The sequence below is a fragment of the Eleginops maclovinus genome, chromosome 21, assembly GCF_036324505.1.
Source record: "Eleginops maclovinus isolate JMC-PN-2008 ecotype Puerto Natales chromosome 21, JC_Emac_rtc_rv5, whole genome shotgun sequence".
Classification (NCBI taxonomy): Eukaryota; Metazoa; Chordata; class Actinopteri; order Perciformes; family Eleginopidae; genus Eleginops; species Eleginops maclovinus.
The window spans coordinates 6024956-6044104 of NC_086369.1; the positions used below are offsets into that span (position 1 = coordinate 6024956).

Below are 19149 nucleotides of genomic sequence, written 5' to 3' on the forward strand. Positions count from 1 at the left end.
ATCACATGGGTGGGGAACACTACAGACTTTAAAAAAAAAAGTTTGGGTGTTGGAATTGCTTTTATTAGCCAAGGGATGCTTCCTTTATTTCTTGCTACTAAGTGGGGATAGGTATAGACACTGTTGGATGCTGTCAAATAGTATAACAGTGTCTGTTCAAAAGCAAAAAGTAAGTCAAAACAAGGAAAGATCTGCTGAAAAAACACACAGTAAATCCTGTTTTTTTTCAATACATGCCAAATAAAATTCATACAAGAACTTAAATATACCTGGAATACGTTTTTTTTTCAAGAAATAGAGCAGCAAATTAGTTTTCATCCCGTTGCTTTAGAATCGCTTGCAAGGCCAAAGTCCTACAGTGAAGAAATACTGCCCTCCATAGGCCACAGACAATCATTGCACCCAATTACAAAACATGACTCGACATCTTCTACAGTCCGTTATTGAGTCATCAATCACAGCTACAGTCTCAGTGCACTGCACAAACTGCAATGCACTTATTTAAGTTTCCAGAGAGACAAAATAAATGCTACATTTATTTATTTTTTTGATATAAAAAACAAAAAATCTTATTTACAATCATTATCACAGGAATTGTTCATGACAATATGTAGTGGTGACGTTTCAGTTCAGACGTGTTTTTTTCAGCCTTGCGTTGTCTGCTGCTGCTTTGCGTTTACGTGACGGAGTGCCTTGAGCTTCTTCCGTGGAAGCTTCTGTCACTTCTGTCAGGAAGTACAGCTCCATGGGTGGAGTCGGCTCCTGTATCATAAATGAAAAACATTAAATCTGGTCTTGTAAGATGTCTCACACACACACACACACACGTCAAACTATTTAAAAGGGGATTTCAATTCAATCGGTTCACTGCTTTCAATAGACGAATAAAACCTATTCTGGGTCAATATTTACAAAGCTAATACGATTAAATCCTGTCACATGATTTAAGAGTTTGTCTTTCACGATAAAGTGAGACAAACCTAGAAATACTCCCCATCAAAAGCTCCACTCACCTGCATGAGGTAGTCTGCAATGTACTCTGGCTTTAAGCATGTGACTCCCTGCGAGGTAGCCTCTGACACGTCCACTCTGAAGTCTCCGGGCTTCAGTCGACTGAAGTCTGCAAACAGGTGAGTGGTCTCCTTGTAAAGAGACGGGGAGGGACTCGGCAGGACCTGAGAGAGAGAAGAGTGTGTTTCTTTACTATGGACACTTTTTGGTTGGACAAAGATTCTCTAAAAAAGCACCACAGTTCACAAGATACTGTTTAAAAAAACATCTCTCACCTTGGCCCTGCCAGACTGCAGTAATCGCCTGAAGCCTGATTCTCTGCTCTGATCGATGTTCAGCATGACCGTCCATCCGCTGAAGGCTCCCTGAAGTCAAAGAACACAGAGTATACTTTACCACTCCAGTAGTAGATAATACATTATTAATGTCAGGAGGTTCTGTGGGCTTTCTGTGTGTGTGCCTGTCTGTGAGTACCTCCTGCTCAGAGCACCCCTGCAGGGTTTTTCTCCAGCGCATGGCAGCAAACGCCAGCCTCCTCTGCTGCGAGGTGATGGAGGGCAACGCATCCAGGATGGAGCTGCTGCCCCACTCATACTCATCCTCCTGCAACACACAGAGAAGTAAAGGTCAACTATTTTCTCCAAAACAAAACACATTTCAATTGAGGTTTTGTGACAGTTGGGTATGATACACCGACAGGACAGAATGCTGACATGCTGCACACCAACCAACAGCACTGCTGTAATTGCAGAGGGAATAAAACCAGCACAAATGTGTTAATGGTTGTCTGCTAGAGGCACTGAAACAGAAATCTTCAGATCCTGACCTGGATGTAGCAACCCACAGAGCGGCAGGCCTCCAGGTACGAGCGGTGCAGGATCCATTTGCCGGCCGCCATCGCTGCGAGGTACTTCTCATTCCGCAGAGGAGTCCCTACGATGATGTGTGAGCAGCTGGGGTCGAAGGACTGCTTGTCGAGGACTACACCGCCTACAAAACCAGAAAGAACAATGTGAGAGAGCATTTAGGATAAGATTAACGGAATCTTTTATAAATGTATAAATAGCTGTATGTCAAAGTGTCCTTCAGCCGGACATTCATCCCAACTGCTGAGTCATTGTAAGTCAAAAAAATCCCTTTTCTACTGTTTTATGGCATCAATTTGTCCCTTTATGCGTAATATTTATCTCTGTTATTGGCAATCTTGGTTGAAAAAACTCTTTTAGTTTCAGTAATGGATAAATGTATGATGCAATAGTTTATTTGAGAAATCCGAGCTCACAGCGGGAGACATCAGCAGGAGGAAATACTCCCAGGCCCTGGAGGCAGATCCTGCTTTTTATTCATCAGGAATTATCTCTTCTGACTTCAATTCTGTGATGAAACACTGTCAGAGCTCTAATAAGCCAGAGGACTCACCAAGCTCCTCTATGAGGTGACTGTAGTCAATGCGCTCCTGAGGGCTGAGGGAGGAAAGCTGGAATCTGGGTGGCTGCTTCTCTTCCTCCTGAGAGAGACAAAGAACCTTTTAACAGCTTGTTTGAAAGCAACAGTAATACAGTTACAGAAATGTGTCCACTTCTTGTTGATCTGTAAGTATGAATCTTCACCTGTGGCTCTGGCGCTACTGCAGGGTTGGCGAGAGGGAAGGCGATGCTGGGGGCTTTAGGAGTGAGGATGTCCAGTTCTGGCTCCTCTGTTGTAGAAGTCATGACTCTCTGGCCCATCTGCTGGTCGATGACATCACAAGCAGCTGGGAGAGGATACAATGAGTTGAATAAATAAGGTTTAAACTTTGAAATGATGTAAGAGGCTCTCGATCTCTTACCCATCTCCACCAGCTCTGAGTCCGTCATGGAGTCCCTGAGCTCAGGGACGTGCTCTGCAGGGGGAGGTACGAACGTCTCAGAGTATTGGGAGGGACTCCCAGGCCACTGCAAGTTATCTGCCAGCTTGGCCCTCTCCTCCCGTGCTGTGGGGTCATCCCAAACGATCTGCTCAATCTGAGAAGGCTCTGTGTTTATGTCCATAGCAGCTTCTCTGGAGACCCTGAGGACAGAATGAGGTGTATAATGTTGTTAGAAATTGCTGAAGTTTGAACCCCTGTCCTCGGACTACGTGGCCTTCTTACCTCAGAGCTTCCAGGGTGCGTCGGCTCCCACAGCGTCCAAACCGATCAGGTGTCTGGGGTTCCGAGTCGGCCCCTCCTGATCCCATCCTGCTGAGTCTAACAGATGTCCGCCTCCCTGTCGTCAGCTTGGTGGCTGACATGATCTCCTGGAGCTGCTTTTGAAGGTTCACCCTCATATCTAGAGTCTCTGAAATATCTGGACACAAGATGATAATCGCCCACAGGAGTCATTATGTGCATTAAAGTTGCGACTAGTTATATCAGAACTGTGCTTTTGGGAAATAAATGATGGAAACGCTGAATTAAAAACACCCACCAGTTCTATCTGCAGCATCATTCATCTCGTCTTGATTTGTGCTTCCATCACTTACGCGGCGTAATGGTGTGGCCTCTTCTGCGGCAATGTGTTCACTCTGTGGGTAATTTATTAAAAAAGGGGGCATACATAAAGAAAATCAACCTCTGCACTTCTTCATTAGAGAGCAGTATCCAATCCTGAACCTTAAGACAACATTGAAGTCCCCAGACTTGAGTTTCCATATTTAAACCCACCGTGTCTTTCTTGGCCTCGGTGATGTCTTGGAGTTGGGTTCTTGTGAAAGGTGGAGACCTCTGAGTGTTGTTGGGCACCTGGCTCAGGTTCAGGCTCATCTTGGGGTTGTAGGTGAACGGATACAGAGACTCGGCGACATGCCTCTGCTCTTCAGCACACTGCACAGGAGGACAAATTAGAAGTTATTCCAAGCTGTACCAAGAATGAATTCAATGAATTAGCGAGGGGAAACATAACCTAAACTGCGATCTGTATGCAAAATGATCACATCAAAGCTGTTTTTAATTAAGTATTCTGCTTTTGTTTACGGGATGATAATTATTGGCCCCTGGTGAAATGTGCTTAGTGGATTCAAATGGTAAGAGGAGCTACCACCATGGAAATATCATCCTAAATTAAATTAAGTGTATCTTAACACCACTTTATGTATCTTCTCAAAGACATACTGTATTTACAAGCTTGTATAATCAATGTCAAGAAGAATATTTGACCTGAGGACTTGATTTAAATTTGTTTTTCCCAAATCCCTTTCTTTGTTTTTCAACAATGGGTTTATCTCCTCTGTTTAAGTAATTGCAGCTCAGTGAACTGAAGACCATATTGCTCCTGATATTAAATGGTTGCTTGTATATTTTTGTGTGCTCTGACAGGAATGTCATGTTTAAGATGCTTACTGAGACCCCGTCGAGATTTGAATTGAGAGTAAGTGGTTTGAGAGAATTCACAAATACTTAACTTAATACTACTTAACAAAAAGTCAAATTTGTAGTTGGTTTCATTATTCTAGTAAAAATAGTTTAAAATTGAATGCAAGTAATAGGATATAAATATTTGTTCAGCAAATAATTGCAGGTCTTCCATCTTCTGTGAGTTTCTAAACTAAATGATTAATCAATAAAACTCACAAAATGAACAATCACTATTTCCAAATAATCTGTTTAGAAACTGCATTACAAATGAATGAATTAAGGATGATATTTATATTTGCAGCAGGGAAACGTACCGCCTGCAGCCAGTACTGGGAGACCACGTGCAGTCCCCTCTCCTTCACTCCTCTGTATTCCCGGGTGTTGTCCCCCACACGGCCCTGGTAGATGTAGTGTGTCACTGTATCGTCACAAGCCCACCTTCAACAGGTTGAAAGAGATGGTTGTGATATTTGAATCCTGGTTCATTTAAATAGGAATGATTACAGCAAAGGTTCTATATAAGCACACAAGGATTGTTTTATTTAATACTTGATTTTCTTTAAACTCATACCCTTTTAGTCTGCAGAAATGTGTCAAATACCTGAAGTCCGCTCCGAGCGAGGCAGCGATGGCGTTGATCTCTCCTTGCATTTTGCTCAGCTTCTTTCCCACACAGATCACAACACCAGCCAGAGGACCTGATTCCTTTTCTGGGACCTTAGAAACACATTTAGATAATACTTTTGTTTGTATGTTAAGTGATGCCACAGTATAAATGTTAGTCAACATTTCCTGCATAGAGTGAGAGGTTTGCAAACAGGCATATTTTTATGTATTTCTGTTTACCTCTTTCTCAGTCGTCTTGGTAAATTGGGGGCTGGCAGAAATGGCTTGCATATCTGACACGCTGGTTCGGGAGCTATTGGCAAGAGCCACCTTCAGGTTCCTGTTGATGACATCAGTAAGAGGTGTCTCCACCCTCTCTCCTGGTTTGGTTCTCCCCCCCGGAGTCTCCAATGCTCCTAGTGCGTCCTGAACAAAACCAAAGTCATTGATTTATATGATTCATTGCTACAAGCCTTTACCATAAAGCAAAAATACTGTTTCTCCTCTGTGGGTCCCAACCTTAACGTTGAAAGAGGGCCTGAACAGCTGGTCTCTGCTGAGGAAACGGGAGGGGGTGTCCAGCTGCAGGGAGGGTTCCTTCTGGAGCGGGTTCCTCCTGCCGCCTTCCTTGCTTTGTTTGGGGGTGCTGATGTCTTCTTTGGGCTTCATCTCGTCCAACACGGAGCGGAACACTTTGCTCTGGAAGCGTCCCAAATCCAGCGGGGTAATAGCCTTACCGCTCTGGACGCCCAGCAAAGGGATCTCTGGAGACGCACATGCTGGGGGGGGCATGATTGGCTTCTGGGACCCATTGACAAAACTCTCATCCTCTCTCTCTGTAGAAAAAGTTAAATAAATCATTTTAATAGCAAGAGAAACAATTAAAACTCTGCCTTTCATACACAAAAACTTAAACCACTTAAATATTAGATAATCCAGTCAGAAGCACCTTGCAGAATTAAATGTATCTCTCCAGTAAGTCGGTAATTCATTGGAATTTTTATATAATTATTGTTGTATATAAGGTTATTTACCAATACAAATAAACATGCATTTAAATCCATATATAAGCAATATTCAACACTCGTTTCTAACCTGGTGAGGGTGGCAGGTCAACTAAGAATCTCCCCTCCTCTGCCCTCCGGCCGGTCCGAGCAGACTCCAGGATCCAGTACATGGTGACGGCTGGGAACCCCCATTTCTTCGCTGCCTGGTACTTAGTGCCTTCAGGGCTCTGCAGCACTAGATGTGTGCTGGCCAGCATGCCTTTCTTCTGATTGGCCAGGCGCACAAAGTAATCCTGGACACTGCAGGAGGGGGGGGAATAAAAATAAGTTTTAGGTAGGGAGACAGGACACATGAAATGTATTAGAGAGAGAAATGTTTTGTGTAACTACAACTTCTGCATATATTTATTTTACTCAATGTAACCATACTTTGCTCCCAGGTGCTTGGCCAGCTCCACCAAAGACTCCCTCTCTGCTCCTGTGAACTGGCTGACAGAGAGAACACAATCTTTGAGAGGAAGACGACCGTCCAGCACAGGGACAGCTGTGAACAGAGGGTTGGAGGACAGCGGCAGAACACACTCCTTCTCCACACACATGGCCTAAAAATGTACAAGAGCAAAGCATACATAAGGACTAAAGAACAATTAGACAATAATTGTGCAGGTCGGCAACAAAAGAATATTTTCCCTGAGCCCAGGCCTTACCTAAACAATAAATGGATTTTCTGTCAATACATTAATTGCCTAGCTCATGTTGGATCTTACCAGCCAGGTATCCGTGACCACCTCGTCCACGGTGGCCTCCACTGAACAGCCCAGCAGTGGGACCACAGCATAGTCCGCCACCACACGATTTCTGCCAATCAGCACCCTGCCTCCGTTTTCTGTCACCAGGACAGAGAGCTGGGCCTCAGACTCGGCGCCAAAGCCCACGAGAAGGAAACCCTTTCCAAAAAACAATCCCGCCTCGCTGGCTTCATGCAGGGTGGAGTCCGGCTCTGGTCCTCTGGTGTGGTTGGGTGCCCAATGATCAGTGGACATACGGATGGACTTCCTGCTGGACATCCTGCTGTTGCCTTCTGCTGGTGGGGGCATGTCCACTGGAGGATGAAAGGACAATTCAATAGCTGATATGTATAAAATATCCACTTTAATGGTGTCTAATTAAGCTAATTAATTCTTCGACCACAGACACGTACCTATTGTAGGGTCATCATCCATGTACTGAGAAAGCAGATCTTCCTCTGCTCGTGTTTGCCTGGGTGTGCTGGGACTGGCTGCGGGGGGACCGGCTGAATAACGGGACGTGGAGGTTTGATGGGCAGGAACGGAAACAGCCGGCTCAGCAGGGGGCAGACAGTCTTGGTGGAGGTAGTTCGCTTCTGGGAGTAGACTGCCTTCGGTGAAACTGTCCAGCAGCCACTGCACTGTTACTACATGTGGCCTGGGGAGGAACACACACACACACACACACACACACACACACACACACACACACACACACACAAAATCCTCTCAATGATTAAACACAGTGCAAACTTGCTACATTGCAACAGTACTCATTAAGCAGGGTAGTGTTAAATGTACTGTGTGACCACATATGATAGATTTAACATTAAGGATAGGTTCTGGATATATCCTATACTTAAATTAAGACTGGACTTTAGTCTTAAGTGAGGATACAAAAAATACTCTAACTTTGGCAGTTCTGACCTGTGTGTTGCCTTGGACAGAAAAACCTTGAAGCCCTGGTCCAGCTGTCCCATGACCACGTGTGTGAGATCCTCACTGGGCTGGTTGAAGCGCAGACCTCCTGCAATGTTCACAAGACGCCGCAGCTTCTCCAGTTTCTTCCCCGGCAGGCCACACAGATACAGCTGCATCACATTTAAAAATTAAGAATATAAGATCTCACATTTTGTCTTTCACGTTATCAAGAAATTTAAATTGGGTGAAAGGAAATATCCAAGGTATTGTTTACCTTACAGCCGTCCAGTATATCATCAGCCGGGCATACGGTGAGATCCAGAGTGTCTAGGGGGTCAGGAGCTTCCAGGCGGCTGATAGTGGCATTGGTGAGGGCTGTGTCATTTATTGTCATGCTAGCATTGACAGAGATGTGGCTCAAACCCAGCAGAGATGAACCCTCTGGAGAAGAAAATTGGGTTCGTTATGATACAGGTTACACACCTACACTCCTAATCAGACCATGAGGATGAACAATTACTGTTTTTAAATACAGTAAACCACAAACAAATGCATGTCACTTAGTGGCTCACCCTCCTTCTTGTTGGTGCCAGTGGGGGTGGACGTATGTTGTCGAGGGGTCTTTGACGCGTTACGGTCCACAGTGTACCTGCTCTCGTCTTGACAAAAGCCCTTTTCTATGCTGTCAAAGAGCCAGTGCAGAGACACGCAATACACGTTCCACTTCCTCGCACACTCGTACTTCTGACCTGCAAACACACACACACACAGACACACATGTTACTTAAAGCAAAAACAAAGCACACACCAGAATAAAGCCAGGTGTATGATTGTACACATTGTAGAATGACTAAATAAAGATGTCCTTCCAACTGAATCTTGTTTTTGAATGTTGGCATAAGTCAAAACCTGGCCATTGCTGCCAACTTACCTGTTGGCTCGCTAACGATGAGGTGTGTACACTCGTTCATTTTCAGCTGACCGGTGTAGTTGGCCCCGTGCTGATCACAGAGTCGCTGCACCTCTTTCCGCTCCATGCTGGAGAGACCGGTCACACACACAGTGCAGCCACGCAGCACAGGACAAAGATAGTCCTCTACGGGTAGATCTGTATACCTGAAAAGACTGAAGGAGGCAGAACAGTTTGTTAATCATCATCAAAAGTACAGAGTATTTGTCATATCATTATTATTTTACCATGAAATTCTCACAATGTCACATAACCATTGTCTGATTTGACTTTTTGGTTGCGCTGATTGGAGAACCTTACTTATTTTATTTACATACCTGTCCTGCGATTTTTCCCAGCAAGCTTGGACCCACGTGGGCAGCAAGATGGGTTTACTCAGGCTGGCAGCTACCAAGTATTTCTTACTGCCCACCTCTCCTGCTATCAAGTGTGTGACGGATACATTTAGATCAAGATAGACTCGTCCTCCCATGAGCTGCACCAGATCCATCATCTCTGTCTGTAGAAAGAGACACAGACAAACATAGAGAGAACTTTTGAAGACACTGTCATATGGCTTTGTGTGTGTGCTCGGGATGCACAACTCAAAATCTTTTTTCAGACTTTCACTATTTACAGCAAACAACTGAAAAGAATGTCTTTGATAGTTTCTTAGGATTTTATCACAATATTAGTTGCTGCTTTTATTAACATATAATGTGTTTTTCTACTAGCTCTATTCTATGTTTAGGGTCGCAAAATTCTGGGAATTTTCAAAGATGGAAACTTTCCATGGGAATTAGCGGGAATTTAAGGAAATAAACAGGAATTTAAGGGAATAAACAGGAATTTAAGGGAATAAACAGGAATTTAAGGGAATAAACGGGAATTTAAGGAAATAAACGGGAATTTTCAAAATTGAAGGTTGGCTCTTCATAGGGAACTTAAATATAGTTGGGGAAAGTATATTTTAGAATAATTTTGACTAAAACAAACAGATGCCATTCAAGTATATCCATGCCATTCCTCAATCCCACGCACATAGCACACTGCTTACTGCATGGCTATTGAGACCACACCCCCTACAGGCACTGTGCATTCCTCCATCACATGCACATATGATTTCTAGAAGACTGGACCACACTTTTGAGCCCAAAGCACAAGAGTATTGAAGCCACACATTTGAACCTGTGGACTACACAAAGTGAAGTAAGGTTTGATGATATTATGGGGTAATATATTTATTTTATGTTGAAATTGCAAATATCACATACAGATGCATTCAACTAGCAGATAGCTAGCTGATAACTTAGATGCTAAATAAGCCATAGCTAGCTTCACTTCATTTACCATCTATGAGGCACTCTTATAAAGATGCTAGCTACCTCAAATGTGATGCTGTTTTTATTTGCCTCCTGCAAGATGTTTTGAAGATCATTCCAGTTGTTTAGCTAATCTAACTATTTATACATCTGTTCATGCCATTTCCCATTAATTCCCATAACTCCCATAGAAGGTTTCCAATATGGAATATTTCCAAAATTACCCAGCTTAACTTCCCATGGAAATTTACTGGAAATGTTCCGCCCCTTTGCAACCCTATCTGTGTTCCCTGATTATTTATATTATTACATGTTCATACCACCTACAAAAGGCAGATAGGCTGAGATGTATACATATACATAATACATCCCCACATCACATGCCCTTCAAAGAAGTTGATTGTATACAATACATCACATTATATCCCTAATCATATATTGTTTTTCAAATGTGTGGATTGTGGATATTTTAAGTCATTCACAAACTTGCAGATGTCATTGTCATTTCTAAGACTAGATATTTAAAAGGAACAACAATATGTAAAGACTGAGTAAACTAACCCGTGTTGCTTTATCCAGGCTGGTGCAGGAAATAGTGATGTCAGCCATGGCCATGTTGTAGACGGGCTTCTCCGCTTTGGGGACACAATGCTGCTGCTTCAGGCAGTACAGCACCACCAGTGGACTGACAAGGCGGCAGCCAAGCTACAAAACAAATAACAAAGCGTGACAAGAAGAACAATTACCGCTAAGTCTTATTAAATACAGGATACTTGGTTAGATGTATTACATATTGAGATAGACCTTTTTGCAATGCAGAAAGGCTTGGGTGGTGAAACTGCTGAAGACAAACAGAGACTTGTCCTTTTGGTCCATTTGTAAAACAGCATCTTCATCGATGGTTTTCAAGTACTTGTCAGACTGCAGCTCTGAAATGGCCTGCGTAAAGATGAGACAAACATCATCATTCACTGTATCAATGAGACAGCGAAATGTAATAATCAATAAAAGATTTGAGAAGGGCGTTTACCTCATAAGCTTTGACAGCATACTCTGTTTTGTGTCCTTTGCTCTCCACAAACTTCACAATGAAGCCTTCCTTGTCTCCTTTTGACATGGTGAACTGAATATGAAACAGTGGAAAGACTTGACGTTAATATTGGATGAAATAATTTAGCAATGCTCTTACTAAATGTGTATAATTACTGTACTGGTAGTCAATTGGTACAAAGGTATGTGTTTATTATACTAGCAAGCTAGCTTACTTACCTTCTCTTGTAGGTCTGCCAGAAAACGAAAGAGCCCGTGTCTGCTTTGACACCGACTATTGTGTTGTCATTTGAGTACTAGCTTTACGTTAGTATGGCTTGTCAACAAGACACTCATCGAAATATAACGTAATGCTAACAGATTATCCAATGCTAACGTCGTTTTAGACATAGCCTGCTCTGACCACGGAGGTATAAAGACAAAGCATTAACCTACTCGAAGGGAACTGGTTAGCTAACATTCAAACACGCATAGATAACGTAAAACATGCTACAAAGTGACCAATTACTCATATTATCATAAACGAACGGTTATAATTATCCACAGTATTTGACAAATGTATATGAGCGTTGTAATAATGTAATTATAGCAGCTTGGTAAACTTTAAACAAAATCTGTGTTGTTGTTATTCGCGCCAACGGCAAAACTTCCGGTGTTACCTTATAATTCAACCGTGTGGAGTCGGACTAGTGTGAAAGAGTTCCGAAGCAACTAAATATTCATCATTTGACAAATATTGTAGAAGAAACAAACAAAAAAAGATACAATAGTTAAAACAAATATTAGCAAAATAATAAAAGCCTATAATATCAAACCAAATTATAAATGTAATACCTTAACTCAAAAAAAGGCAAAGCTCTAAACTATTTTGTATCAAATCCCACATTAGGTGTATATCGATTAAAAATAATAATGGAAATATATTATCCCAGGCTTCTAGGGGGATACAAAAATAGAATTATAGTCTACATAGGCAAATCTACTTATAGTAATTTAGTAATGTATAATTTTATAAATGATACAATATAACATTCTTTTTTTTTTTAAGGAAATGGTTTGCCAATTCAAGTTGTAGTCGTCCTCAGTCATCCATGTTTAACAATAATATCCGTTTAAAATAAAAACGTCATTCAGAGTTGTTTCTTTGACAAAAAAAATGCTTCCTTATCATATACATGCATAGCATATTAAATCACATTTTCGATAATGTGTTGTGAATATTACTTTTAATATATCTTTTTTTGCAATTGCTTAACCTCAAAAAGAAAACTTACCTGGAACCTTGAATTATATTCACATTTAACTAAGCACCTGGAAAAATATCCTTAAAACTCTGCAAATATGGAATGTTAAATTCTCTCATTTAATTCAATAAGCATTATTTGTTTTATCTTGTTGCAGTCTGTAAACATGATAGTGAGGTAATGGATTCCTCTTTAACTAAACACTATGCTTAAAAGTCTCTAAAACTATCTAATTACTAATTAAATAGTTAACTCAGTCTTTTGATTCCTGCTTTTCAATCATGAGACAATAAATCATCATCTGTTGAAATCTGTTACTTTGACAGTTACAAATGTCAACACGAAAGAACAACACTGTGGGTTCCCTTTTATTCTTAAAATTTTATGTACAAGTGCGACTGATTTTTTTTTTTTTGAATGTACATTCAATATAGAAAGTTTATATACGTAATATTACATTGAACATTTCACAAATTGCACTAGTCTTTCACATAGATTCATAATCAGTCACTGTCATTCGTCATGTCTTAGCAGAAGCTCATTTCCGGTGGTTATTTTTCACTTATAAATATTTCTAGTGCTTTTTGCTTTCTCGGGGAAGGAGAATTACTTTAAAAATGTGAGGCAGAAAGTGTAGCCGTCAGAGAGAGAGCAGAATGAACTATGAATAAAGTTTAGAGGAATAAGAGGCTATACATTTGGAGGGTAGATTTGTGTCAACTTTGAAAGAGTGGATTGAACTGGACCTGACCAGACCAGACCAGACAAGACGTCAGCATCACTCAAGGCAGAGAAATCATACACACATATTTTAGATCTTCCATTGGGAATCCATTATACAGACTAGTAAATGCCATGTTAATGTAAGAGGTGGATAGGTCCTGTGCACAAATGTGTCACAAACAAGGCCAAGCATCCTTTGATCATAATTTAGGGTAAGTATAGCCAATCAGGATATGACAAAGAGGATTTAAGATAATAGAGAGGAGACAGTCAACCTAGAATATGCCTCAGTCTTCCAATGTCTTTGTCAAGGGAAAAAAAAATCTGGAGTAAAAAATATATTCATACAAAAAGTAAACTCTTCTGCGTGTCATTGGAAGAAAGAAAAGAAGCATGGAAAAAAAACAATTGTGGTCATCCGTTAAAACAATTTCAAAGTGTTCATGAAGACTTGGGTGCTGTTTGCAAGGGGAGAGGAGAGTGATTCTGGAGGAGGTGTTGCAGAGATTTTGGTGACGGTCAATGACGGCCCGCTCTCCTCCGGCTTTCTCTCTCTCCGTCCCCTCGTCAGGGAGCTGGCCAGTCCCTCTCTGAGCTGCGGCCGTGTAGCTGCAGGGCAGTCTGGGTGCCTGAGCGTGACTGAAGTGTGTCCATCAGCCTTGGTCTCCACTGTCGTTGTCCACAGGGGGTGGGACGTTGGGCATTACCGTTTTGCCAGTTCCTGCTGTAAGGTAGCCTGCTACTCCTGGACCTACAGGTGACAGGAAGACAGATTCAGTGCAGGTGTGACCGGGTCAGGATAGCTGGAGCGCTAATGGTTAGCTACAATGACGTTCTAAACTAAGACTACTCTATGTATGGAGTGATCACTACATCGACTAAATTACATTTCTGTTAATTTCCTGGAACTTGAGTCGATGGATAATGAGTTGGTGGATGGAGATGGAAGGGAAGGTGTTACGAGATTAAATTTAGTAATGAATATGGAACGGTGGGAATGGAAAATGAAGTGTGGGTCAAGATGGAGGTAAAGAGGAAAGGGATGGCAGTAGGTCAAAGTCTACCTGCATCAGAGCAAGAGAGAGGAGGGCTGTGAAGGCCCAGCTTAGGAGTCTAGAGCCCACCTCGCAGTGGGCTACTGGCGGCCAGGAGAGAAGGAGTGGATACCCCTGAGGAGGAAACGTGGAGGACAAAGAGGACAGGGGAGGCAGAGCCAGGAAGTTATAGGTTGTGGAGACAGAAAGGGTCTCTGGGTTTAAGTGAGGAGGCAGCCACGGGTAGTTTTTAGGGATAGCAAAGCATTAAGACTTAACATCAGCTCAGAGAAAGGTAATAGAGACTTACCTTTTAGACCCTGACAGAACAATCACTTCAACAGCCAAGCTTGTTAATCAAATGTCAGGTGTCGTAATGCTGAGTGTTTTAATATCAGGCAAAGTAAATGGAAATACTTTACCAGTAATGTAGCCTGCGGTCTGAGACTCTGAGATGAATAGATCGTGTTTCTGGTCTTTGAAGGCACTCCACACCGAGGACTTGGCAAGAATCTCATTCACCTGCCAAGAGGTTAATAAGATTAAGCAACAGTATGATGTCATTTCAACAATTAGCAGCACTATTTCATTTAATAATCCTACTGTTCATATATTCCTATCCTACCTGTTCTCCATACTGCAGACTGCGAGTCATGGACTTGAGAGCCTTTACTATCTGAGCCTTTGTAGCGGAGGGGTTATCCAACGTCTCCAAGCCGATTCCTTCCAGGAGCCTCAGGAGGTATGGGACCAGCTCCACTCTGAGAGCCTGTTCATTCATAACATACATTATTAATTCATTTTAAGTCATCAAACCAAAACAAAATGAAATAAATATCAATGGTGAGGGTTTTTACCTGGGCCACTAGTTCTGTCTGCTCCTTCTGGAACATGCGGTTGAGAGCTTCACAAGCTAATCCAGCCATGTCAGCCCGGGATTTCATCCCCGCCATGAGGGGGCCGATCGTCTCCAGAGCTGCCATGGAGCGTACACACAGCTACGGGAAACAAGACAGCTGTGGTTAGCAATTGAAGTGCGCCATAGTACAGAAAGGAGACAAACTACCCAATATATTGTTTGTTGGTAAATATTGTGGAGTGTGAATTTTCTAAATACACTCATTTAGCTGGTTTTATTGATGTACTTTGATAAAGGAAGGGCATGGAAAAAGGAAGCAAAAAAGCTGAATTATATCCTGACTTGTTTTCCCCAGAGCCCCAAATGCATCTCAGCCTCTTTTGTTATCTTTCCAACTGGAATTCATGAATGCAAGATGTAAAACAAGATATAGCGAGTCCTGAAAGCAAATCTTTTAAAACATATTGATGTTTGTCTCCTCACCTCATTGTCTGATAGCGCATGAATGAGGCGGATGGAGCTCTTGGGCACGGCGTTGTTCTTGTGGCTGAGTGTTGCTATGATGCGAGGCAGGTGTCCCAGAGGAGGAACCTGGTCAGCCAGCTGGCTCTGAGCGCTGAACAGACACACTGCTGCCGTGGTAACCGTCTCCAGGGCCTCACCCTGCAAGAGATGACAGGAAGAAGGGAAATTGCGAGTGTAAGAAGTTGTAAATAATCAAATACGGTTTGTGTTTCTCAGTAAAGTATCTCACATTGGGGTTGTTTTTCTCCAGCAGCTCAGTCAGGGTCTCCAGGAGGGACACCAGGAACTCTCGAGGCTTGCGCAGCACCCAGCCGGGCTGGGCAATAAAGATGCGCAGGAAAACTCCGCCAACTTCTAGCTCGCCCTGTCCTGCTCCATAAGCCACGGTGAAGTCCTCAGGCAACTGGACACACAAACAAAGAATGTAAGATCATGAAGAAAAATCACACACACCATATAGCGGTTTTACTGTTGGGGAAATATTAAAGCACTTACTCTCCAGTTCACATCAGGATTATCCTTCTGCTGTTTAAAGTGCCTGGGAAAAAAGATGATATTTAGCATCATATTGGACAGATAGGATAGGACACTACTCAGATGGATACTTAAGGTATTGAATTGGGCAAATATCCTACTCAAGCATCATCTCCCGGACAGTTGTCGACACTTTCTCCCTTGAGTTGTCATTCCAGATGAGCTCAGGGTTCTCGTGCGTTCCCTCGAATATTTGCACTGCTGCCTCGGCGTTGTCTCGCATGGCGTCCATGAACACACCAGGAAGGAAACGGATCAGCGTCAGACGCACCTGGCAGAGCACAGAATATATGAGGATGCAATGTAACGCAAGGAGGACAGGACACTTATTTGTCTTTTTATTTCTTTCTATTTGTATTCTTACCTTTGGCCCGACCAGCTTGTCTGAGGTCATCTTGGAGAAGAGCTCTGCAGTCTGTGTGCGTACTTGCGGATGTGTGCAGTTACAGAAGAGGTCTAGCAAGTAGATCAGAGCACCTGGGGAGCAAACAGATTAACCTGAGCTTCTGTTTGTATAAAATGTATATAAATGTGGGAAAGAAAAACAAATAATTACACTGACCTTTGGCCATAGACTCTTTGACTATCTTTGTGTTGGAAGTCAGTGCATACAGGGTTTCCAGCACCATTTGCCGGCCTAAATTATGCAAAAACAACGCGTTTTAGTCCACAGACACAGCAATAAGTATAAAGAGGCAACAAGGAGCACACGTGCTTTCTGATTTCAAATGTCTTCTTACTGGAGGGAAGTGAGTGCAGCAGCAACAAAAGGTTGGACAACACCAGCGACTCAGCAATGTTGCTCACGCATTCTTGGTTGGACGTCACTGTATTCACAACCTGCAAAAGAAATCAGAATGAGTGAACTGCACTAGGAACTACAGTTGTTGGACATCAGCAGGACTAAGACCCTCTACCTCCAAAACGAGCTGCTGTACTCTGCCAGCTCCATGAACCCGCAACAAGGAGAACAGCAGTTTGAAATGGCCGATGCACTCTGACTCCGAACCTGAAAGCATACACACATAACCGCTTAGAAAAGAAACCTAGGGTGAGACATCCCAGGCAAAAACATTTATTTTCATACACGAGTCGCTTGAAAGATTTTGGGCTGTTTTGTTCCCATAACAGGTCTTTGTGTTCACAACAGAAGTGTCATATCTCACCTGGGTTGTTCTTGATGACATTGCGGAGAGCCTCTAAAGCCATCTCGGCGAAGCGCAGCCTCTCAGCGTGCTGCTGCGACTCTACCTTGTTACTCTGACTCATGGCCAGCAGAGTGTGGAGGTACTGAGCCTGAGAGCCCACGTAGTCCAGAAGACTGGCTGCAAATACTTTAGGGAACTGAAGAAAACAGACACAGTCACACAATATATCATTACAAAAGCTTTAAAGTTGATTTTTGTACGACGAATAAACCAAATGGACTATAAAACAACTGTTCAAACAAGCTTTTAGTGAATGCTGCCATCAATATTCACAGCAATATTGTATATAGCTGTTTCAAGGGGCCATCTGTCACAACTTAATCAAACTGATGAGAATGGGCAAACAATAAATAAAAGCACTTTAAAGGTTTTGGGTTGTACTATCTTGTTGTTGTACTCACCTCAAGAGGATAAGTTGGTTGCTCATTATAGACCCGGACAAAAATCTCCCCGACTATCAGCTCTTTGCTGTGATCAGTGAACGCAAACTCTGCTCCAAAGCTTTTATCATTCTCTCCCTATGAACAGACAAAAACATGAATAACTGCATTTTTTAAAATCTCTGATAAAGTATATAAATAATATCTATATACCAATATAAATGTATGATTTTATATGTTATTCATACCCTCTTGATGTTTCCCTCCTGTTGAATCTCCAGGAACTCCAGCAGCTCGGCTCGTGTTCCGTTGTTCCAGATCAGGTACGGGTTCTCTGAGTTGCTATTCAGCAGCTTCAACACCTAACAGCACAACATGTGGAGCTCAGCAGGGTGTTGGGGATTATGAATGAAAAACACTGACACCTCCACCTGCGCAACATACCTCAGCAGGAGATCCTGTCCCCAGCTTCCTTGAGATGTACGGTGACAGCATGGCTGCTAAGCTCTTGCGGATGGTGGGGTTCTCCGGAGGAGTTCCCTCGATGCCATTGGTCTCTGAAACAGGATTGTCCCCGTCAGTGGTGTGGGGGGTCTGGGTGTAGCCCCCCAGACGGCTGAGGGCCACCAGGCTAAGCTTGGCCAGGCTGTTCGCGACCTCCTGCTGGTTTGATTCCATGCTGGTCTGCACGCCGCTCTCCTCCAGGGTGTAGTCGTAGTTGAAGAGGTGGACCAGCAGGTGCCAGAGCACGCCGGCGTGGTACAGGTGGGTCTGCAGGAAGAAATCCACGGCGAAGGAGCTCACGCACTGTACAGCCAGGGCGGCGGTTTTGGGGAGACCCTGTGAGGAGACAAAAGGGAGAACATTAAGAGCTGAAACTACATTTCTAGACGCCACATGTAGCATTTAAATATATATCTAAATAACTTGCAAAAACTGGGAACAAACAAGAAATAAGGATGACTGCAACAGGTTATGGAGGCAAAATAAAGCTCTTCTTTTTTAGTTGTACTCATTATTTAAAAATGAAAAAGAAAACTTTATGGAAATAAAAATGTAAATGTTGAATAGATGAATTGGTTGTGCAAATGATGCACTTTCAGCATGTTTTCTTATTGTTAGTCACAACATTCTTTGTGCAATGTAGCATCAACCTTATATAATACTGTTATGGTTTGGGATCCCCACACATAATCGTACAATGTCAAATAGACATCGGGGTTGCGAGGTCCTCACCTTTCCATAGAACAAGATGTGACAGAGGTCCCTGATGATGTTCGGCATCTCAACAATCTTTTCCCTGCATTCCTCAAACTGGGCTGCTACACTGTAGCACTTGCAGATGTGCCCGCACACCTGTGGCACAACCATGGAAAATATGTTTATAAGCAATAGAGTTCTCATCCCTGGAGAAATTCAAGGTGACTTCAGGTGAATAAAGGGTCATCTTACCAGAACAGCCATGTCATCAGCCTTGCTGGATGCAGTTAATACAGCAACACATCGAGAGAGAGCCTCCAGCAACACCTGATTGAAAACAGGAAACACCACATTGTTTATTTAATCCCATTTCCTCACAATGTTTCATTTAGCTGATATTTCATGATTATATATA

The 19149-nt window shown here is 42.7% G+C and overlaps 2 protein-coding genes across 2 annotated transcripts in view; both read right to left on the reverse strand.

The window, feature by feature from the left end:
• Positions 1 to 41: 41 nt before the first annotated feature.
• On the reverse strand, positions 42 to 11662 carry topbp1 (DNA topoisomerase II binding protein 1). Its single transcript, XM_063912140.1, has 28 exons — positions 11247 to 11662; positions 11008 to 11100; positions 10782 to 10916; positions 10539 to 10682; positions 8994 to 9175; positions 8638 to 8831; positions 8279 to 8455; positions 7981 to 8147; positions 7713 to 7876; positions 7199 to 7443; positions 6765 to 7099; positions 6427 to 6599; positions 6086 to 6297; positions 5510 to 5826; positions 5231 to 5416; positions 4986 to 5101; positions 4699 to 4822; positions 3695 to 3853; positions 3459 to 3555; positions 3143 to 3338; positions 2840 to 3060; positions 2622 to 2764; positions 2431 to 2518; positions 1838 to 2001; positions 1486 to 1614; positions 1287 to 1376; positions 1014 to 1175; positions 42 to 762 (listed from the first exon to the last, which is right to left on the reverse strand). Exons 2-28 carry the CDS (start codon positions 11092 to 11094, stop codon positions 625 to 627), a joined length of 4545 nt encoding a protein of 1514 aa, XP_063768210.1. The 5' UTR covers positions 11095 to 11100; positions 11247 to 11662; the 3' UTR covers positions 42 to 624.
• Positions 11663 to 12621: 959 nt separating this feature from the next.
• The window catches only part of LOC134884097 (dnaJ homolog subfamily C member 13-like), a 28012-nt gene continuing 21484 nt past the window's right edge, over positions 12622 to 19149 (reverse strand). The window contains 18 exon segments of the mRNA XM_063912750.1: positions 12622 to 13745; positions 14451 to 14550; positions 14654 to 14797; positions 14886 to 15026; positions 15371 to 15550; positions 15642 to 15815; positions 15908 to 15950; positions 16048 to 16217; positions 16311 to 16423; positions 16509 to 16583; positions 16687 to 16786; positions 16864 to 16955; positions 17113 to 17290; positions 17556 to 17672; positions 17783 to 17896; positions 17979 to 18374; positions 18771 to 18890; positions 18987 to 19061. Of these exon segments, the coding sequence (XP_063768820.1) occupies positions 13648 to 13745; positions 14451 to 14550; positions 14654 to 14797; positions 14886 to 15026; positions 15371 to 15550; positions 15642 to 15815; positions 15908 to 15950; positions 16048 to 16217; positions 16311 to 16423; positions 16509 to 16583; positions 16687 to 16786; positions 16864 to 16955; positions 17113 to 17290; positions 17556 to 17672; positions 17783 to 17896; positions 17979 to 18374; positions 18771 to 18890; positions 18987 to 19061 (2430 nt within the window). The 3' untranslated portion in view covers positions 12622 to 13647.